Source organism: Cavia porcellus, unplaced genomic scaffold, assembly GCF_034190915.1.
Source record: "Cavia porcellus strain 051 isolate PalLab524CR breed Dunkin Hartley unplaced genomic scaffold, mCavPor4.1 scaffold_12, whole genome shotgun sequence".
Taxonomy (NCBI): Eukaryota; Metazoa; Chordata; class Mammalia; order Rodentia; family Caviidae; genus Cavia; species Cavia porcellus.
The window spans coordinates 83,150,784-83,172,765 of record NW_026947495.1 but is presented as its reverse complement, the minus strand read 5'-3'; the positions used below and the strand labels follow the sequence as shown (position 1 = coordinate 83,172,765).

The 21,982-nt window shown below is 43.7% G+C and overlaps 1 protein-coding gene and 1 non-coding gene across 2 annotated transcripts; one reads left to right on the top strand and one right to left on the bottom strand.

Annotated features, from left to right (window-relative positions):
• The first annotated feature begins 50 nt into the window (after positions 1-50).
• On the top strand, positions 51-20,396 carry Tyw5 (tRNA-yW synthesizing protein 5). The gene is made up of 8 exons (XM_003463338.5): positions 51-306; positions 4,248-4,402; positions 8,479-8,548; positions 11,560-11,604; positions 12,284-12,421; positions 14,747-14,834; positions 15,148-15,264; positions 18,763-20,396. Exons 1-8 carry the CDS (start codon positions 229-231, stop codon positions 19,017-19,019), a joined length of 948 nt encoding a protein of 315 aa, XP_003463386.1. The 5' UTR covers positions 51-228; the 3' UTR covers positions 19,020-20,396.
• LOC111755087 (small nucleolar RNA SNORA2/SNORA34 family) lies at positions 10,613-10,748 on the bottom strand. The gene has a single exon (XR_002789680.1). It is a non-coding gene; the product is annotated as a small nucleolar RNA SNORA2/SNORA34 family (small nucleolar RNA).
• Positions 20,397-21,982: the final 1,586 nt, after the last annotated feature.

The following is a 21,982-nucleotide window of genomic DNA, read 5'->3' as shown; positions in this document are numbered from 1 at the left end:
GACTGGAGAGCCACGCTGGTTGGCTGCTTCCATCTCTGATGAGTCTCCCTGCCTGGCTGTTCAGCACGAGCCCATCTGAAGCCAGTCGGTTCTGTGCCACGCGCCCAGGGCCAGCAGCACCCCACCCCGGGGCGGCTCTGCGGACCTTTGCTTCTCGAGTTGTGTTTCCAAGCCGAGCACAGGCAGCCGGACGCCTTACGCCGGAAGTTGCAAGGCCTCTGTAGAAGGATGGCGGGGGAGCGGGTCCCGGTACCGCGGCTCGAGGGCGTCTCTGCAGAGCATTTTATGCAGCATCTCTACCCACAGGTGGGGAGCAAGGAGAGACCCGTCCGAACCTTTTTGGCAGCTCCAAACTTGGTTCCTGGGACCCAGAGTGTGGGGGAAAGGCGCAGTTAGGGGGCTCGAGGAGACCCTTTACCTGGCTCAAGTGTTAGAAATCCCAGAAAACCAGGACCGCGGGGTGCGAGAAGCGAGGGCCGCCTTGCGGTTACTGTGGACCCCGAGCCCATCTTTTCCTCAAGTTTAGGGCGGGATTTCAGGCCTAGTTGGTGCGATCAGCACTCGTCCCGGTATTAAAGAAATTAATAAATTTAGAAGTGCAACTTTTACTCCACTGTGACAAAAACAGCCGAGTCTTCCAGGAATCTTTCAGTGGTCTGGGGTTCCAGCTACCCAGCATTGTAGTTCAGACGTCGTATCCCTTGGTTCTTCAAAAGAAAACTTAAAAAAATACTGAGGAGGTGATAACGTGTTTTTTGTTTGTTTGTTTGTTTTACTTGTGATAGTTCTCAAGGGAATCCAGACTTCCCGAGAACATAAGGAGTCCTGTAGGTATTTAAAGGAAAAGACCCCAGAGGTTTTAATAAATCTGTTAAGGTAGAAGGACAAACCCAAAACAAAAGAGGAACAATCAGGAATTTTCTTTCTTGGTACTTAAATCTATAAGAGGGATTACAGAGCTACAGTTTTGAGGTTTACAAGTCAAGTGAAGTTTTTTCTTGCAGCGATTCAGACCTTCCATTGTCTCTGGGGCGATGTCAATGGCTGGATGATGCTCTCCTCCCACTGCCGGATCTCAGGCTGTGTTAGGCCTCTGATGCCTGCAGGGTGGTGCTGTGAAGACTGAATCACTTGTGGAAGAGCTTTGCATCTTGATTATCATAGACAGGACACATTATGTTACAAAAGATGCATCATCATTAAGTTTCCTAAAGTAGAAAATTACAGAACCTTCTCTGGTTACAGTGTAATAACAGTAGAAGTCAATAACAAAATTGGAAGGAGACCTTTCTACCTAGAAACACCAAAGTGAAAAATGTAAAGGAACACAGACCTATCAGATTTTGAAAAACATGAGCTAATAGTTGTATAATGAACATTTGAATATGATAGACATGTGTAAATGAAACACCCAGAGGGGTAAAGCCCAGAAATACCTCTGCAAGTATGCACGTGTAGATACACATACTCGGAAACTTCATAGGGAGGCTGATTACAGAATGACGTGGCATTCCAGGAAGCACTGGGGCAAAAATTAACTCTTAATGGATTTTTGTTAGAGCAGTTTTAGCTTTACAGCAGCTAAACTGGGCAGAAGGTATGGAGATTTCGCATGTGTTCATACTTAGACATGAAGAGCCTCTTCAGTTACCAGCGTGCTCCTCCAGAGTGGTATGGTTTCTGCAGCTGATGAACCTACACGGACAGTCACTTCCACCCCAACTGTATGGCTCGGTGTTCACTCTTGGTGGTGTGGGTTCTGTGGGTGTAGACAAATTCAAGGCACAGTTTTACTATCGCAGCATGATACAGAGTGGTTTCACTGCTGCTAGTGCTGGGATCACTGAATGCTTTTGTTTTTTTTTTTGAGACAGGGTCTTAGTATGTAGTTCAGTTTGACCTTGAACTCATTGTTTAATCCAGGCTGGCCTCAAACTCAGAGTGAGCCACCTGCCTCAGCCTCCTGAATGCTGGGATTACAGGGGTATGCCACCATGTCCAGCTGAACTGTCATTTAGAATATGGGAACATTAGATTTATGTCTCATTATACACAAGAAGAAAGTCCAAGTGGATCAGAAAAATGTGAAGAAATGAAAGCACTATTTTTAAAGAATGGGTAAATTCTGCACTCCAAGTCCACAGGAAGTCTTCCTAACCATGACACCAAATAAAAAGTGTTTTATTTTTTAAAGTTGTAATAATTTAAAACATAAGGATGAAGAATGATTTTATATTAGAAATCCTAAAGTAGAAAATGAGAAGTGACAAATGAACCTAACAGGGAGGATGAGAGGTAATATAGGTCACTATGTATATATAGTACTTTACCCTTTATCTAGGATAAAAAATGAACACTGAATTCTGGTTAGTAAACTTGTTTTTTTATAATAGTGTGACCTAGTAATTCTAAAAGTGTTTTTTGTAATCTAGGGTTTTGCAAGTGTATAAACGATGGTGGGATTAGGTTTTTGACTTCTGGAGTAATTACAAATGTACAAACAATGAAGACCAGGATTAACTTTGAAACATGCATGGTTCATGTGTATATGCACTAGGAATGTGTTCACGTGTATAGTACATGCATGGAGAGAAACTTGCATGTATGATGTGGGGTGTTTTCAGGGATGTGTGAAGGCAGAAGTAATGATACCCCTTTAAACATTTTGCATTTTAAAGTAAATGAGGGCTACTTAAAGAAATGGTTGATTGCAGGGCTGGCAGAGAAGGTAGGAAAGCATGCTCAGTGTGTTACTTTTTACAATAACCATCTTGAAGGGGACCTACTGACCAAAGCGGAGATAATCTGAGCGTCAAAATTACATCAATAGATTTTTTGCCTATGGAATAAAATAGGTAAATGGAGAAGTTAGAGCTCATCTTAAATTTTTTTATTAGAATGCCAACTAATAAATGCAGAAAAATGATGGAGATTTAAAAATCACTGTGTCGTGCTCATGTTAACAGTGCATGACCCTGGCAGCAACTGCCAGGTGGTCAAAGTTAGTATCACAAGTACTAGGGCAAAATATCAGGTGCCACCTGATGTGGTGCCACAGTGTTTGTTTTGTGGGTCATGCATAAGCTGCCTAATCATGAAGAAATTGCAGATAAACCTGATCAAAGAGCATTCAACAAAATAATTGGCCTACATACCTCAGAAATGTCAAGGTCATGGACGACAAAGGCCGAGGTACTGTTCCAGATGCACAGAGGGAAAAGAGGGCAACCAGTGCAATTTGGCATCTCAGACCGAGTTCTGGGCCAGGAAAAGAAACAGCTAAAGGAAATTATTGGGACAATTAGTGAAATGTGAATTTGGACTGCGGATTCAACAGTAGCATTGTGTGAAATATAATTTTGATAATTACTTCATGGTTATGTAAGAGAGTATCTTTGCTCTAAGGAAATCTACTCAAGCTCTTTTTTTTTTTTTTTTTTGTCTTTTTCATTTTTATCGGTACCGGGTATCGAACTCACAATCGCCTGCCTGCAAGGCAGGTGCTTATGCTGCTGAGCTAAATCCCCAGCCCCTACTCAAGCTCTTATAGATAAAAGGGTGCGATGTCCACCATTTAAGGTTCAGCCACAGTAAGTTAGGCTGAATGACTGTCCTCTATTCACTCAGTGAGAGCAAACAGTAGGTCAAATGGGATGTAGTGTTCATAGAAGGGGAGCCAGGGCAGGGGGTTTATGCAAATGCAAATTCTTTCCCCCAGTACTGGATTTCAGGCCAGAGCTTCCACACTGAGCTACATCCATAGCCCTTTCAAATGGTTTTTAGTTTGAGAACTTGAGTCTCACTAAATTGCCAGACTGGGATCAAATTTGTGATCTTCCTGCCTCAGCTTCCCAAAATTCTGGGATTACAATGTTGCAAATGCTTGCAACATTTTTAGAAGTTTGAAATGGTATCAGAATAAAAAGGTACCAAACATTTGACTATAGAGTACAAATTTTAATCATTTATATTTTTGTCATAGAAACATGGAAATCCTGTGTGTGATATTTGGATGTCTTCTCTTTCTCTGTTGATGCTGCTGCTGTTTGTTTTCCCGATCTTAACCTTTTGTCCTGGGTACATGGTGTGGGTCCTGTCATTGTAGTGACAGTATTAACTGCCGGAGCTGTGAGCTTAAGAATCTCAGGATCAAGAATCAGAGCTTATCACCTCTGTTACCACCTGCAGCTTGTGAGACATTCTTGGTTTTCACAAATGCTTTTGTTGTTTTTTTCTCCTACTTACAGAGAAAGCCTCTTGTGTTGAAAGGGCTGGATCTGGGGCCCTGTACAAGCAGGTGGACTGTGGATTACCTAAGCCGCGTTGGAGGCGAGAGAGAAGTGAAGATCCATGTCTCGGCCTTTGCACAGATGGACTTCATTAGTAAGAACTTTGTGTATAGGTACTGGCTTCTGAGGGTTACTCTGGGGTACAAGTTACCTTTTAAAAACACTTAAAGCATTTTTATATTATTATACAAATAGCATTTTGTCTTTTGCTAGTTTGATGTAACCCTGGTATCTTACTGATTATTAAAGAGTAGTCCTAAAAAGATAAGAATTCTGAATTCACATAATGATAAAAAGACATTTCTAAAGACCTTTAAAAATAGGGTTCTTAAGACCTTTCGGAGCCATAGAAGAGAGGAATTCACAGAGTTAATTACACTAACAGTTGGGGCTGCTGTACTCTTTCAGTGCCTGATTAATCAGTGTGTCCTACCACATTAGTAACTTATTTAGCATAGGAAACTTTTTAAAAGGCTCATGTGTTTCTGTGCTTTCCAGAAATATAAGACAAACTATGTTTAGTATGGTCTTTCATCAAGTTGGGTAATATTTTAAAAATCATGTTTGATTTTCTCTTTTGATGAAATAACCTTTCATTTCACTTGAGGTTGCCACTGTACGCTGTGGGATCTCTTCAAAGTAAATAAATTATCAAAAGCTCCTGAATGTCTGAACTTGGGAGCTTTAAATGTTGTCATCCTGCAGAGTTGTATACTATGGATTCCCGTGAGAGTCATTAAAAACCAAAGGACTCTGGAATTTTCAGTGTGTGTAGTTCCCAGTAAATTAGATCATTGAAAACCATGTAGTTTGCACAAGGCTTGAGGTCAGAGGGGAGCTACACAAAGTGTCCGATGTCCAGGGGCTTTCCCTTCTCATTAGAGGCTTCCAGGTTCACGTAACAGCTGCCAAAGCATTTCTCAATTTCCAGTTTTCTGAGTATTCACCGTTCTGGATTCGGTTTCAATAGGTCACCAGTTGAATTTAATTGCTGTAAGTTCTTTCAAGTGTAAGAACTTTTCACTTTCTATTAAGTCAAAAAAGTGGAAGAAAGTACTGGAATGATGAGTGTTTTCCAGCCTGCAATTAATGATGTTTATGTTCCACAGTCTAGTGCCATAATAAATGGGTACTAAAACTTCATCTCGAAGTGCTTTGATCTTTTGTCACACTTTTTAAACTTTTCAGAACTTATTTTGGAAGCACATGTGTTACGTGCTGTCCCAGTTTTCTCAAGGTCTTCCACTAGCATTACCAAAGAATTGCAAGGTTATTGTTTAGTGCAAGAAATAGAAGTAGGTTGAGTTCTTTCAGCTTCTACCAGACAGAAGAAAAAAGAAAGAATCCAGGCCAAAGTGACGCTGGGAAGGAAGGAGTCTTGCAGATGTGTGTGCTGCTGGGGCTGCTTTTCGCCTTGTGTATCAGGAGACAGATGCGCTAACAAGTGTTACCTTAGATCCTCCTCCTACCTGTCGCTGTCCCTCCAGAGTTAGGACTCTGTTGTTAGGAGACTGCTGGGCACTGAAACGAAAGGATATTCTTGTTATCTTCTGGCCATAGATTTGATTTTTAATATGTGCTGTAGATCTCCCCTAAGCCTTGTTTAGCTGCTTTTACCTGGTATATTGTGTAACTCTCAACAGCTTGTTCTAATGCTTATCAGACTTTTATCAGTCCTCGTCTTGACTTTGTAAAGGAGCCTTTCCAAAGTGGGGAACTATGCACTAGAGAGTTCTTTCCCTCTTTTAAAACAATACTGATGACTGCTGAAGGGTGCACTGTGGTCTTTGCTAACCCAATACCTTTGCTAAACACTTCCTGTGTGTCAGATGGTACGGCAGGTGTCCTAGGTTGTACTTCTCCTTTAAACTAGAAAACAGTCTAGGAGTTACAGTAGGTATCACTTACAGTGATTCCCAAGATCACATCGGAATAAGACAGTAGCACCCAGGAAGTGTCCTTAGATCACTGTCTGCTGGTCTCCCCTCCTGGACTTTGTCTCCCCTGCTTGTCTGTGTGCTTGTCCTACAAATGGTGCATCATCAGCAGGGGAACATGCACGTGACACGTAAAACCCTAGTCGAGGGGCTCCCTGGGGCAGGCTGTTGGCAGCACCCAGCTCTGCCTCTTTGGTCTTAGCTACTTTACGCTCTTGCACCTGACATTCTGCCTCGAGCTTCTCAAGGTCTTAAAACTCTTCTGTGTCCTCCCTGGCAAGCAAACTGAGCCTGGGCATCAGTACCAGTTATGTGGCCTAGCTGAGCCTCCTCTCTGTGCTTTTCGAAGATGTTTTGGTAGCAACGAGAGGTAACTGTGCTGAAGCCTGAGATGGAGAACTCTGAGCAGGGGCCGCTGAGTAAACTTACTGATCTGGCTGCTCAGACACTACAGTGGGAGAATTTGCTTGGTCTGGGTAGGCAGCGGATTTCTTTGCTCTTTGCCCACTCACATAAGGACCAGGATACCTGCAGTTCACATTCACACTCACAGGACCCACCCACCCTTAACTGGGCATCACGTGGACTTGGCTCTGCAGGAGAGTGCCAGGCAGGGAGCAGCGCTCAAGCAGGAGATTGTCCTTAGGAGTCCATGCAAATGCGGGGGCCATTTTTTTGGCTCACCCATGACAGCTTAGTTTTAAGAGAACAAGATGGTGGAGGTGGCATTGAAATACCTCATCAACTAAGTGGCAACGGTCCCCAGAAACCTGTATCTTGAAGTGGCCCCAAACTAGATTTCTCCATATTCGGTTAAATACTGTACCTTACTCTCTGCTTTCTAAGTAGCAGTGCGTTCCCAGGCCTGCTGGTGCAGGCAGAGCTCGCAGCTGAGGGTCACTTACAGAGCGAACACCACTGCTGATACGGCAGCTGCCGCTGCATGTTTATCTCCACCCAGTGTGTTCCTGGAAACAGGTGCCAGGGGAGAGCGAGCCGGCTCAGCGTCACCTGCTCACAGCAAAGGCTGGTTTTCCTGTTGGATCCATCACCTGTACAGAGTTTAAGTGAGAAGCTATTTGGTAATGAGACTAAAAAGACTATAGCCTTAGATGAGAGGTCTGGCAGCAGGCATGCAGTGGGGAGCAGGGTGCAGGCTTTTGAGGACCCCATTGACGTTTTACTGATACAGCATCGTACTCACACAAGGTGGTACTTCAAATGTGAGACATTTGAAGGATAAGGTAAGACCTTAGAACATGCAGCTCTGTGACCTCGGGTGTGACGCACAGAAGGAGGACTCTGCTTCTGCAGTATCCCGCCTTGATCTCCAGGTGGAAGTGTGTAAGTCAGTGTGTCCTCATTGTGACCAAATACCTGAGAAAACACAGGAGGGGGACTGTGTAGGCTCATAGGTTCAGAGGGTTCAGTTCATGGTTGGCTCCATTACTTTAGACCTGAGCAGAACATCATGGCAGCCAGGAAGCAGGAAGCAAAGCTGCTCATCTCACGGCAAAGCACCTCAACTTGCAGCAGCCAGGAAGTAGAGAGCCAGCATGCGTGCCAAGGGGAAGGGCCCAGGATGAGATGCCATCCCCAAGGTCACACCCTACCCCACATCCTAGTGCCCCTCTTAGCTGTAACCTTGCTTAGCGCCCTCAGGACCTGGGAGCTTCCTAAACCCATTGGCTTTGGTTTCCCACATAGGAAAGAATCGGCTTTGGGGCAGAAAGTTTGAAGGATAAAAACTGATGGCGTCACTCGAATTCTTCTCAGAGGCTTTAAAATGATAGAAGGCGGTAGAGGAGGGTAAGCACAGGGTTCCTGGCTTTTGCGTGCTGAGATTGTGCTGCAAGGCAGAGTGGTCTGCGCCGGGCGCTTTGCCTAGCATGTCTTCCCGAGTGGCACCAGCAGTCTGTCCCGTTCAACATCCCTGCCTGAGATCATGTGTGTTCCCACAGTCATCTCTGTCTGCACTGGTGGTGCAGTGGAGCAGAGCTCCTTCCAAGGTAATCAGAACCACAAAAACATTTTTCTATCAGCAGTAAAGATTGTGTGCATTATATAGATTTAAAAATCCTTAGTCCTAAAGCTGCAGATGACCATCAAGTAGCCATACTGCCACATAGATTTTGAATATTTAGATTCTACAAAATAAGTCATGATAAAACCCACGGCCTTGTAGAATGGATCATATCCCACTGCCACAACCCACGTGCATAGTGATCACATCGTGTCTGTGTTTATTCCAGAACTTTACCTTTTAACAAGTTGGTGCAGAGGGCCGCTGAAGAAAAGCATGAAGAATTCTTCATTTCGGAGGTAATTGCTGCCCCATGTGTTTCGGAAGCATTGCTGTCTGTGTACTGAAAGGGCTTCCTGCTACAGCTTTGCAAGATCCCTCGCTCCACAAGAGGCAGGGCCACCTCTGTGGCACGCGTGAGACTCTGCCTATACTACAGGCCAACACCGCTGCTTCCTGTGCCAGCCCGGCCCGTGTTGCTCTCTGACGCAGGCTCATCCATAACCTGGATACGATAGCACTGCCTCCTGGGCTTCTCTTGAGGATTAGCTAAGGAAAATTCGTAAAACACCTACTAGTGGAGACGACTCACTTGGTGTTAGGGCTGCAAGGTCTGAAGTGCCAAGTCCAGACACCGACGGAGAACTTTATTTTCATGTTTCCTGCCTTTGACTATCATATTTTATTCTTATCAATATGATTTCTTTTCTATTGGCTGTAAAATTTGAAGGTTATGTCAAAAGAATTCTTACTGCACGATAGTGAAGCTGTATGTAGTTAAGATTACATATCGAGATAAAGAGTCAAGAATTATACATGTGTTTTTGAAAACTTACTGGGTTATTGAAAAGCACAATTAAAAAATAAGCTACTTTTTAGCCAGATATAGTGGTGCACACCTGTAACCCCAGCCCTCAGGGGGCTGAGGCAGGAGGATCACAAGTTGGAGGATGTCCTGGTCAACATAGCAAGTTTAGAGCCAGCCTGGACTAATAACAAGACCCTGTTTCAAAAATCCAAATGAGAAAATGTTGTTCAGTTTTAGGTGAAGCTGTTGCGTGCATCTGAGCAGCTAGGCCTGGACCGTTTGGTTGATAAGGTGCTGTGTGTTATAGCTCTCTCCTTGAGAACTGGTTATGCTAGACCGTCCCAGGATCCTGCAAAGGCCTCTGGAGGCCTGTGGTTCTGTACTGCGCTGAAAGTGTCCTTGAGAGCTGTGTGTCAGCTGGGCCTGAGAACTGGTTCACCTCCTAGTTGTGCTTTGAACTTGCGTATTCAGTTGCCTGTCAGCACTTCCTGTCTGAGGGGCGTGAGCAGCACACAGTTAAGTAGCGATCCCGATGTGAGGTAAAGGAGGCAGAGACGGGAAAGGATTAAGTCTAAACTTACAGAAAGGGTATGAACAGGGCGCGATGGACTGTCCGCGTGGTCCCCGGAAGCTGGTGCTGAGGTGCACTGCGTGGGAGGGCCCTGGGCGGGGAGCAGCCCTCGGCTCCCTGGACTCCTCGCTGGGCCGCCTGCACCGGCTGACAGTGACCAGCCTTCTCCTCCTACCCCATTGTGGGTCAGAGCCGCCTTAGCAGAGGTGCAGCCTCGGTTCGTGTACTGCTGTGAATGGAAGTTAATCCCACTCCTTGGCGCTGAACAGTGAGCTTTTGGAGAGGAATCTGTCTGCTGCAGTGGGTTTAAGTTTGAAGTCTTAAATGCTGACAGCCGTAGAAAGCCCTTGGAATTCTGAAAATCTACTTGAGCAATGACAGATTTATAGGACTTGTCTGCTATGGCAGCAAAAGTATGAAAACAGTGAATCTGAGAAATCAGTTAAATTCATCACTGTATGTTTTTACCGTGTCTTAAATAAGATACATTTTGAAATTTTTTTTTTTAATTTTAAAGGGGGTAAAATTAAACACAACAAAATAGGACAGAAGAAAGCAATGTAAGAGATATAAATTTCAAAGCTAGACGACCTGAGATCTCCACTGTCTATCATATTGTCTCTTATTTTCTTCCAAATAGTTGTCCAGGTCTTTACATACTGAGAATTCATACAAAATAACATAGTATAAAACAGATTGAACAGTATGAGGAAGGCGTTTTAGGTCTTCAAAACCAGACAATAGGGAAGTCACTAATGGCTGTTGTAGAGTTTTGTTCTCTTCAAAATAGCTGTCCATACTTTCATGTATATTGAAGTTCAACGAAACAGGCAGCAGGGAGGGGTTGCTTGGTTTCCCGGCACACCAGGTCCCGGTGTGGTGCGGGTCCCAGTAAACACCAGTGGCTCCCGTCCTGGGCCACCGCAGCCTGCCACGCTCACAGCCGCTCACGGGGGGTGGGGGTGGGGAGTGGGGGTTGCTTCAAGCTGTTTCTTTCTAATGAACTGACCATTTCACTGCCCAAGTTCTGAAATGCCAACAGACCATAGAAGGACATCCCTTTAGGCTCCTGCTAGAAACCACCAGTGTCAGGAAGCTGCCGGCCTTGATTCAGGGCCATACATTTTGAAATTAGGAGCAGCAGTCTTCTCTGGTTTCAGAAGGTGGAATTCTAAGTTGGGTTGTCCCTCACGGACCCAGCAGAGCTCAGGTCTTCCATCTTAGGGGGAAGCAGGCAATGGGGGATGCTTTTATTGTTTTTGAGTATTGGGGATCAAACCCAGGCCCCTAGGCATGCCAGGCAAGTGCTCTGCCACTGAGCCACACCTCAGGCCTCAAGCCAGTGTTTTTGTAGCTCAGTTCTGCGTTTAGCTGCCCAGTGAAGTATGAGTGATAATTGTGAAGCAGACCTGTAAGTTCATTGCTGCCAAATGAAACTTCTCATTAATTCATCAGCTGACTCTGAAGGATTTGGCTTGGGATTTCTATTGTCAAGGACAGGCTAGCTGGATGAAACAGTGCTCCGAGTATTTTAAACATGTAGGAGTGCAAGATATTTTTTCTCTTATTGTTATTGGCCTTCAGCAGTATTTTGGAATCATGTCTCCTGTACAGACGGGAGTCCTGTCCCCGAGTGTAAAGACTCAGATGCAGTGATTCAGCATGAAGTCCAACATTGTGGCACCAGGTGTGGTCTCTGTGCTGCTTGCAGAGAGGACTGCTCTGTGGCTTCGGGCACTGTTAGGAGCAGCTGTACAGACGCTTCTCCATGTGGCCGCCAGAGGGCATTAGTGGGAAGGGGAAGAGCACTTAGCCTTGAGAAGACTACTGGGCCAGATCTTAAGGAAGATCCCTTTTCACTTCCTTGTTTACTTCCAAGTATTTTTAAATGAATGCTGATGTTACTGTTTTTTTTTTTGGAAATGTTTAAGGATGAGAAATACTACTTACGGTCACTTGGAGAAGACCCTAGAAAGGTAAGAACTGTGAATTTAGAACAGTTTCTTAGCTGGGCTTGGTGGTACAAATCTGTAATTCCAGCACTTGGGAGGCTGACGCAGGAGGATCTGTGCAAGTTTGAGACCAGCCTGGGCTTCAGAGTGAGCTTAAGGCTAGCCTGAACTGTGTAACAAAATCCTGTCTTAAAATAGACCAAAAACAACAAATAAACAAACCAAAAAAACCAATTGTTCAATACTTAAGTAGATAACTGGTCCTATAACTTTTATACTTATAGACTGATATAACGTGATATTCTATTCTTCTGTCAATGATTTGTACCCTTAAATACGATCAGTAACTATTGATTGCTTGGCTCTTAGATAAGACTGTAGAATCTTAATGGTCAAAGTAATTAATTTCTATATAGTAGGAAATCCTATCAATTGTATATTTTATAGAAACTTTTTCAATAATAAAATAGTAATCCAAAATACTTACAAAAATCCTTACTATACAATATTATATATTCAGAATCACACAAATACAGCTTCACTGGAGTGCATGACAGTGTGTAAGTTTGGCCCTTTCTTCCTTAGTATCTTATAGGCTGTTGGCAGTTTTAGATAAAGTAAACATTATGTCAATATAGCATTTAGTACTAAAATGCTTTCCAGATATTTTTCTCTAATTATCTTTATGTTTTTGTCCATGCAGGATGTTGCAGATATCAGAAAGCAGTTTCCTTTGTTAGAAAGAGATATCAAGTTTCCAGAATTCTTCAAGGAGGAGCAGTTTTTCTCTAGTGTTTTTCGAATCAGCTCACCTGGATTACAGCTCTGGACTCACTATGATGTACGCTGTATAATGAGAACTCTGCAGCTGCAATGGCTCCTCATAGCTTAGCATTCATGAGTTCACCCTGCAAGCTGCCGTAGGACCCTTGGGGTGCAGCTCGCAGAGGTCCTGGGTGTGAGCAAAGGGACTGCACAAGGCAGGGTGCAGGGCTGAGCTCCTTCGGATGCCAGCCCTGTGTCTCACCTTCGTGTGTCTCATCGTCACTATCTCATGAAGTGGGGTTGGGTTTTGAGGTGTTTGAGATGTGAAGAGTGGCCACAAGGTGAGGGAGACGAGACTCGTGGTGTGGGAATATGGAAAAGGCACCCATGCCTCTGGCCACCCAGCACGGTCTGTCGGGGCAGAAGCAGAGCCATGGTGTGGGTGATTTCCAGCGTGAGTCTGGAGGGCTCTGAAGGTCTTAGGTTTATGTTCCTTGAGAGCATTCAGTGCTGCTGTATTCATAGGGCGGCCAGATGAGGTGGTACTGCTGATCTTGATTATTGATTCTCTGATGTTCTAAGTATTAGGATTTTATGTACCCAGTGGCTTGAACCACTCCAGTGGTCCATGCAGACTGTCTTATTGGGCAATTTGTACCACTGGAGTATACTAGTGGATCTGATCATTTTTTCAGTCTTTTTACTAATAAAGTTAATAAAAAGCCATCTGGTGGGACACTTATGCATGGACCCCTAGTGCTCAAGCTGCCTGACAATGAGATACAAGAACTGTAGTCCCATTGGAAGTGTATTAAATATATTGTATATTTGAGCACTTAAAAAATATTTAAAAGGCTAGTATTTTGTATGCTTTGGTGATAGAAGGTGGAGAAACAGGAAGTTAAAATCAGTAGGTTTCCAAAGACTGATTGACTGATTTATTTGTTTGTTTGCTCGTTTTTGAGTCAGGGTCTTGCTGTGTAGTTCAGGTCTGCGCTTGAACTCACTGTGTAGCCCAGACTGGCTTTGAGCTCCTCCTGCCTCAGCCTCCTGAGTGCTGGGATTACAGGAATGTACCATCATGCCTGTCCTCCAAAGACTTTTTTTTAAAGTTCTAAATCAAACATGTTTTTTACATGGATTCTGTAATTCATTTACATTAAAATCTTCCTGGGAAGATTTTAGCCTAGTCAGTAAATTTATAATTAAATGAGACAGACACGAAATCTTGGCATGCTGTTTTTTTAGGGTTTTATGTGAATGACATGGTGAGAAAATGGTGTGATTCATGTTTGTAATGATAGTCTATGACTGTGCTTTAAATTGAAATAGTTTCTTTTACCTCAAGTTAGGATATATAGGACTTTTCTTAAAAATAAGGGGAATGCTAGTTACGATTATGTAGTTAAGGACTACGTAAGTAAAGGTTTGGTGCTCAAAGCAGTGGTGCGTGAAGAGTCCCGACCGTACCTTTTCCAGCATGTCTCTCAGTTCCTCAGCTGAGACTCGCGGGGCCCTGGCTTTCTCCAGTCTGCCCACGTACACAGGAACAGTTAGGCTTGCTCCATTAAGAAGCAGGTGGGGGCACACCTGTGACCCTGTCACCGGGAAGACTGAGACAGGAGTGCTGAGAGCTTCCTGGCTCCATATGAGTTCAAGGTCAAGTTGGGCTCTGTGACAAGACTTTGTATCAGAAAAAAGTATATAAGATAATCTGTTAGGTACATTCCTATACACATAATTTCATAATCAAGATCCCTGTAACATAGTACAGTTGAATTACAAGTTTAGCAGTGGCTGCATAGTTCCCTATTTTCCTAAATCCTAGTTTTGTTACGTGGCTTTAGTCCGCTCTGTGTTGGTCTTGGAGCATCCTCGATGCCAGGTGAAGTAAGTACCAGCCGAGGGGAGCCTTCAGCAGGTGCGGTGTGGCCAGCGGGTCCTCACTCGACCCCTGGCTTGCCAGTTCTTCCCGCAGCGAGGTGTCCTCCTAAAGGCTTGCTTATATTGGAGTGGGGCACTCGTATTGTTACTGTAGACTGTGGCTTAAGAGCTTTAGGCAGTGTAAGTCGAGTGCTATCTATGAAAGAGTAAGTTCTGACACATTCACGGTGGCGCCTTACTTCCTGTGGCTCGCTGCCGAGTGCCTTGACGCCCTGGTGTACGTGTGTGACTGTCCCCACACAGCTTTACCACCAGTGGTGCAGGCGGCCTGAAGGGACAGTTGTGCAGGTACCTCTGGTGGCGTAAGCTGGCGCGAATGTGTTAAGCTAATGCAGAGGATCTGAGTTTCAGGCAGGCATGGGCAAAAAAGACCCTATTTTAAAAAATGTCTACAATTAATTATTTAGAATTCCATTTGAATTTGACACACAACTTACTCATAAGTTCTTGTCTGCAGGTGATGGATAACTTCTTAATACAAGTGACGGGAAAAAAGCGCATTATACTGTTCAGCCCTCGTGACGCCCAGTTTTTGTATTTGACAGGTACGGTTTTATTGGGGGTTGTGATCGGTTACTCCTTTATTCACATTGAAATACCGTTTAGAACATATCTTTCTCAGTAGGATGTGTCGTGTATTCCACTGTAGATGACAAGCCACATGAAGAATGAGATTTCAGATTATCATCATCACATTTAAGGGTTGTCAGTGGTCACAGTGAAAGAGTGGGCAATTGAAAACTGTCTTAGTCCCACAGTGTGGGTATAATGATTGAACAGAAAATACTTAATTTTGAAATTTATGATTACTTTTTTAAGAGAATGCCAACTTTGCCCGATCTGTTTGGAATCTTTCAGGTTCTAAATCAGAAGTGCTAAACATCGATAATCCTGACGTGGCTAAATATCCACTCTTCTCCAAGGCCCGAAGGCATGAATGTGTCCTTGAAGCTGGTGATGTGCTGTTCATTCCCGGTAAGATGTCCAGACCGAAGTCCTGTGCTGTTGATGAGGTCTGTGTTCTGTCACTCACCTGCTGGTGTGCAGAACTGTTCATGCCTCCTGACCTATACAGTCTGATTCTTCTGCATAGCTCTGTGTGTGTGTGTGTGTGTGTATAAAGTAGATTAGGCAGATTCTTATTTTAGGGAGCTGTCTGTCAGTACAGTTGTGCAATACTGATCAGAGATTTAGTGCCTGACGGATCATATATACAACAGAGGTCTCCTAAGATCGTCACGGATCTGAGAAACTCTATCACCAGCCACATGTGCACGTTGATGGCACTTAGGCAAACCTGGCCAGCCCTGTGGAAGCATAGCACAGTTCTGTGTGGCACATAATACTTGATAAGAAAAAACTGTGTTACCAGTTTCTCTGTTTGCTTCTATGTTCTTGATGGTACTGGGGATCGAACCCAGGGCCTCATGCAGGCTGGCAGGTGCTCTCCCAGTGAGCCAGTTCTAGCCCCTATAGTTTTTCATTTTGAGACAGGGCCTGACTGCGTTACTCAGAATGGCCTTGGTGTCATGTCTAGTGCAGCTCTCATATTTCCCAGAGTGAGAATGGAGGATGAAGAAATGGAGACCAGGGTCAGTGTGCAGGAAGCTGAGGTCAGTGGAGCCTCCTCTCCTCTCCTGCAGCGTGTTTGTTTGTACCCACTGGAGGCTGCTGTCAGCTGAAACCCCTCTGCCTAACAGCCTGTTTGCCTGGTTCACCTCGGGCGCTCCGTGTCCTCGGGGCTGCCTTGCTTTGGCCCCACATGTGTGATTCATCTCCAGCTTCGGGTGCTCCCCACACCCAAAGCTTTGGGATTCTCCTGCCATAGCCCCCAAATCAGTGAGATTAGAGGTTAGCACCAGCTAGTCTGCTTTTAATTGTTACTGATGCTTCTTGTTTGAAAAAGAGTATAAAACAGCCTAGGGCACCACCAGCAGAGACACCAGCTCCCTGTGCTGCCCTGACCCCCCTGGGTCAGGGTGGGAAACAAAGGCAGGGAGCGTGGCCACCCTGCTGAGGTGGGGTCTGGGCAAATGCATACACTGTGTCACTGTTTTTCACAAAAAAAGTTTAAAAAAGAAATTAAAAAAATTTAACATAAGAAAAAGCTCAGAGAAAAAACTAAATTATATTTATGTTGCTGTACGGTGTGTTTTAAGCTGTTACTATAAAAGTCAGAAGGTTAAAAATGTAAAGTTCATAATAACTTGTGGTAAGGGAGATCAATCACTTACTAAAGTTTTTTAAGAACTGAGTGTAGTCGAGCACACAGTGAAGTCCCTGACTGCTTGCTGCGGCCTGCTCAGGGGCCTGCTCTGGGCGCAGGGCGTCTTGGGACGTCTGCACGGTATCCTCACCGGGCTTCTGCGTGTCCTGTTCAGATCCACAGCCACTCGTGGTGCTGCAGCGGCTGCGTCTTCAGGACATGGCTTGCTATATGGGGCAGTGGCTTGTCCCCGGAGCGCTGGGCCACACGGGCTGTGTTGGGTGCGTGACGACGAAATGCCTGCCTGTGTCCCTTCAGTGAGCAGAGCACAGCTGCAGGACACAGACACTCCTTCAAAGACCATGTTCTGTTCCTGGACCAGACCATTAAGTGGACCTGAGGGGCCGTGTACAGTATGTGTTACATTAGTCAGAACAAAGAACAGGCAAAGAAGGCCTCAGCTTGAGCTCTTTGCTTTTAACTTTTGCGGGTAGTTCTGTCATGTAAATAACAGAACATAAAACTGCCGTACTGTAGGGTACAGTCAGCAGAGATTACCAGGCACCACTGTACAAAAAAAGAGGGGCCCTGAGTATGAACAAGTGTGCCCGAGCCCTGAGCCTGGAGGCCGTTAAACAAGGTCATCAAATAAGGGATGTCTGTACTGCATTTTGTTAAGTATCGTCAAGGAGATACTTCCTGCTTGGGAAAAGATGGCTTTTTTTAAAGAAAGCTTTTGTTGGTATAGTATTAGATATTTTAGGACTGTTCTCTTAAGCATTTACCAAGCAGTGGTAAGGTTTTTTCAAAACCAAAACAGATTAGAGATTGTGGCAAGTATCAAAATATTATAATCTCAACACCTGTGATACCTTTAGTGTGCCCTTTTCTGTATACAGAATTAGTGTTGTAATATTTTTATTCAGTAAATAGGCATTAGTTTGTAAAATTTCAGTGTTGTAAGCATGGTGATGTAATCACACCTGTAACACTTGTAAAGAGACACAGTGACAGATTCTGGGTAGTTGATTTTTTCTATCTAAATTAATACATTAATAGTACTTCATTAATATTAAATTTAAAATATCAGTAAGAAATGAAAATATAGTTATATAATTTAGGGCTAGATTATGAATTCTTTGAGGATAAGGAATAATGTTTTAATCTCTCAGAGAGGAACCACTGTCTTAGTCTTGAATAGATTGTAATTTTTAAATTCACATTTAAATTTGTTTTTAGAATGTGATTAGGGGCTATGTAGTTTTTCCTTATTCTACATCCAATTTTTAAGCAAAAAGAAAACAAATAATTTGCATATACTGTAGTCTGAAACAAAAGCAAAAGCCCCGGCTTGGGATTTAAGGTAAGCAGAGTGGCCAGCCGTTTCTTCCTGCTACCCTGAATGAGGGAAGGCTTCCAAAGAGTAGTTAAGAATGCAACCCTGTTTGAAGCCTATTTTGCAAATCAAAATATTTTAATCTTTTGAGTATTCTCAGAGGGAGCTTGTTTCTAAAATTTAAACTTTGCTTTGTCCCTCCGACAAGACTAGATATTTCTGATGTGATCAGTAGTCCATCTTTTTTATTTTGTGTCACTTTAGTATTCCTCTAGCTTAAAATACACCGAAAGCAGCAAATGGAAATTAATTAGTATATAATAAAATTTATTTATCATGTCCACCACCAAAATATTTGCTGATGTTTTATATACTTATTGTCAAGGAGTTGGAAGAAGTAGGATGTAATTGCATTAGAAGCACACAACTGAGGAAGCTACAGCGAATGCAAATTTAGGCGAGTTAGAAAACCAACTTGCAGCTTGAACAGGAAGTCTCTGAGAACAAAAGTACCGCCCTGAATCAAAAAGGTCATACTCCTCAAGTAATTGAAATCTTCTGTGTACAAAAAAAAGAAAACATTTTTGATGTGGTTGTATGTCTCAGGAAGTATCAACAACACAAACACAGCCCCAAATTAGAGAACTACAAAACAAGTATAACTTTATTATGTCTTTCAAGTTAAAAGAAAAAATTGCTATTTCTAAAGGTTTTAAAGTAAAGGTTGTGCTACTGACACTAAATTGATTGGTGATTCATGAAAGTTAAGATGATTCTGGTAGAAGCCAGGTGTGTGCTAACGAGGGGCTTTGCTTACGGGATGATTTACACTGGCTACATGAAATTCATGAATTTCCCTAACATTTTGGTGTTCTTTTTTTTGAACAATAGGTTTTATTTTTAACTTGGTTTTTTTTAAAACTTTCTGCAGCTTTATGGTTCCACAATGTAATTTCCGAGGAGTTTGGAGTGGGAGTGAATATCTTTTGGAAGCACCTTCCGTCTGAGTGCTATGATAAAACAGACACTTACGGAAACAAAGATCCGACAGCAGCATCAAGAGCTGTACAGATTTTGGACAGAGCCCTGAAAACACTGGCGGAGTTACCCGAGGAATACAGGGACTTCTATGCTCGGCGAATGGTCTTACACATTCAAGACAGAGCCTACAGCAAGAACTTTGAGTAAATAAGGAAGTGAATGCGAATGCAGTGAATATAAATCTTACAATAAAATTTAGTTGAAATCCTGGAAGAGAATAACAATGTAAGTTAATTTTTAAAGATTGATGCTTTGTTCAAACTGGAACAGTAACTCAGAATCTCAGATTTACATATTAAATAGGCATGTGGGCGGGTGTTTTCCTGGTTTCTGCTAGCTGCGGATTCAGAAGTAAAGAACGCTGCACCAAGACCACTCTGGAGCTTTAAGTTGCAAGTAACAAAATTCAACTTCAAGTGACTTTAAACAAAATATATTGAATCAGTCCACGAAGTCTGCTTTAGAGAAGGCTTCAGTGTTCTCAGTCCCGTGGCTCAGTGACATCACCAGAAACGTTCCCCTTCATTTTCCCCCCAGCATCGGCACATCCAAGGCCAGCTGCCCTCCTGGTCCTGGATGGTGGCCAGTCGCACTCGGGGCCTTGCACGTCTTCATTTGCATGCAGTGCGGGAGCCTGGCTGTGTCCCAGGGCCCTGGCCTGGCATGGAGCACTTTCCCAGGATTGCCACCGAATCTTTGGGGCTCCCTGCTGGCAAGGGTCAGACCTGCCAGCTCCAGGGTGGTCACTGGCAGAGGGTCTGAAATGCCTGTGGGCACTGCAGTAGACGCCTGCTTCAAGGAACCGGTAGAGAAGAGGGCAGAGTGGGCGAGTTTCAGAACCAAGATTCTGGTAGCAAAAGGAAAGGGGAGGCCCACTGAGAGCCTTGTCACCTCCGTTTGCCTGGACCCAGAATCTTCCAAGGCAAGGCAGGTTTACAGACCAGACGCCAACTCCCACCACGGAGTATAAGGTTGGAACAGTGTCCGGCAGGCCTGTGTTTGTGAGTGCGGGTGGCACAGTCACTGGGTAGATGGTCCTGATTTGGATTAGATTTGTGATTTGTCCAAAGCAAAATGTTTGCTCTCATTCTGGTTTTTCCACTGACCAGTATGTCGGGTCTGCTGTTTTTGTCAGCTGTAGTTTATACCCATGTCTAAACTGTGGCCTGAAGTCTTCCTCCAGAAACACTTTTTCACCTATTCCTTTTTAAAAGAAGTGTTTTTAGTTTAAAGGGTGAATGAGAGCCTAATGATGTTGTCTTGAAGACAGTGAGCCACTGTGTGTGGATCTGTGCTGCTGTTTCACGCTTCCTAATTGTGCTCAGGTCACCAGATGCATTCCCAGAACAGAGGTGTGCTCAGAAGCACTCTGCGTGCCTCCTCTCTGTGCATGGTAATTGTTAGGGACGTTGTACTACACTGATGATAGTCCACTTGTTCGTGTCCTGTTTGTGGTTGGATTAATTTCAGGCATAAAAAAGCAAATTACAATAAACAAGGGTATATTAAAAATTATTTTTCTAATCTTTGGAGATACTGGAAATCCTCATTTTTCTAAGTGCCTTCGGTGATACTGAGACTGACAAAGGTTTAAAAAAAAAAGTTGGTCAGAAAAGCAATTGTTTTAACATATTAGTTATACCTGATTACCCAGTTTTGATCTTTGGCATTTAGGTTACATCAAAAGCTTCCGTAGATTCTTTTAGTTCAGGAGGGAAAAGGACAAAACCTCTCTTAGTTTGCACAGTATAGGCAGCTTTTAATAAAATGTCTCTGATTGCTTTTTCCTTAACCAGTAAAAGAATTGGTGCAAAGTATAAATCCAGAATCCTACAGAAAACTGGGACATAAAATAGCTACAATTGGCCTACTGAGTGTTTGTTTGCTTAGTGAGAAAGCGAACTGGCCGCTCCTAGGCAAGTTAAGTAACCTATGACCGCCTGTTTTCCTCATTCTTAAAGTGAAACATATACTGCCCGGTGCTGCTGCAGAAAGCACAGCAGACAGACGAGGGCCGATACACCGGCAGTTGATGGCTGTGCTAGTTAACCCAGCTAATGCAGTCCTCCTTTGCTGAGAGCTGAGTAGCTCCTCTTGCAGTGTAAGTATTTAAAAAGCTACATGAACCCTTTGGGATGTTTTAAAATTATTTCCTTGGTTGCAGTTTTTAGTGTTTGGGTCTACTTTAAAATCAAAATATTTTATCTTTTTTGCCTTCTGGGTTAGGACCAAATCAAAATATACAATATATGTTAGATGCAACTTTTCAGGTATTCCAGATCTCTTCATGTTGAAAGGAATCTTCTGTTATCTAATAGCCTGGACTGCAGGTAGGAAGCTGACATCACAAAGGAATTTTTTTCTTTCCCAATAAAACTTGCTGTATTGCTTGCTTTACACAAGGATTCAAAATAAAACTAATGAACAAGTAAACGGTGGGGTGTAATACAAGCACTATGACACTGCCAGAGTATGGCAGAGATCAGCTCTCGCTGTGCAGCTCAGGCTGGCCTGGGGCTCACTTTGTAGCCTAGGCTGGTCTCAAATTTGCAGATTCTCCTGCCTCAGCCTCCCAAGTGCTAGGATGACAGGAGTGTGCCACCACACCCAGCAATAGAGGTGTACGTTATGGCATGGAATCTTTCCAATGTAATCACTAAGATTTGAAACTGCTACTTCCTGTGTAAAATAAGGCATGGTAGCTGAACACTCCCTTCCACAGGCATAGGACTTGCTCTGAAGGACACACAAGAGCCCATGACACAGGCTGCATCGGCAATGAGACTGCATGACAGGCGGGGAGACAAACCTGCGGTTTTATCTGAATTTGCTCATGTCACATCTGCAGTCAGTCTGCACACCTTTCATGGATGGTGTTCATCTTAGTGCAGGAGTACACTGGAATGTGTTCTGCAATTTCAAACTTCTTACATATCCAAAGAAACAGCAAACAATGGTTACTTCCTAGCCTTCATCCTTTTGGAACAGATGTGTGAGCATGAAGAACCTTGGAACAGCTTCTCTCACCTGTAAAACCAGCCACTGATTGAACCTAAGATGATGACTAGAACACTCTTGAAAATGCAGAAATGTGAAGCAGGCCCACTGGA

What these genes read in the sequence shown, in the direction of transcription:
- Tyw5 (XM_003463338.5), top strand. Translation starts at nt 229, where the DNA reads ATGGCGGGGGAGCGGGTCCCGGTACCGCGGCTCGAGGGCGTCTCTGCA. An exon ending in TGCAGCATCTCTACCCACAG is followed by an intron (nt 307 to 4,247) that starts GTGGGGAGCAAG and finishes TCCTACTTACAG; the next exon opens with AGAAAGCCTCTTGTGTTGAA. An exon ending in TGATGTGCTGTTCATTCCCG is followed by an intron (nt 15,265 to 18,762) that starts GTAAGATGTCCA and finishes AACTTTCTGCAG; the next exon opens with CTTTATGGTTCCACAATGTA.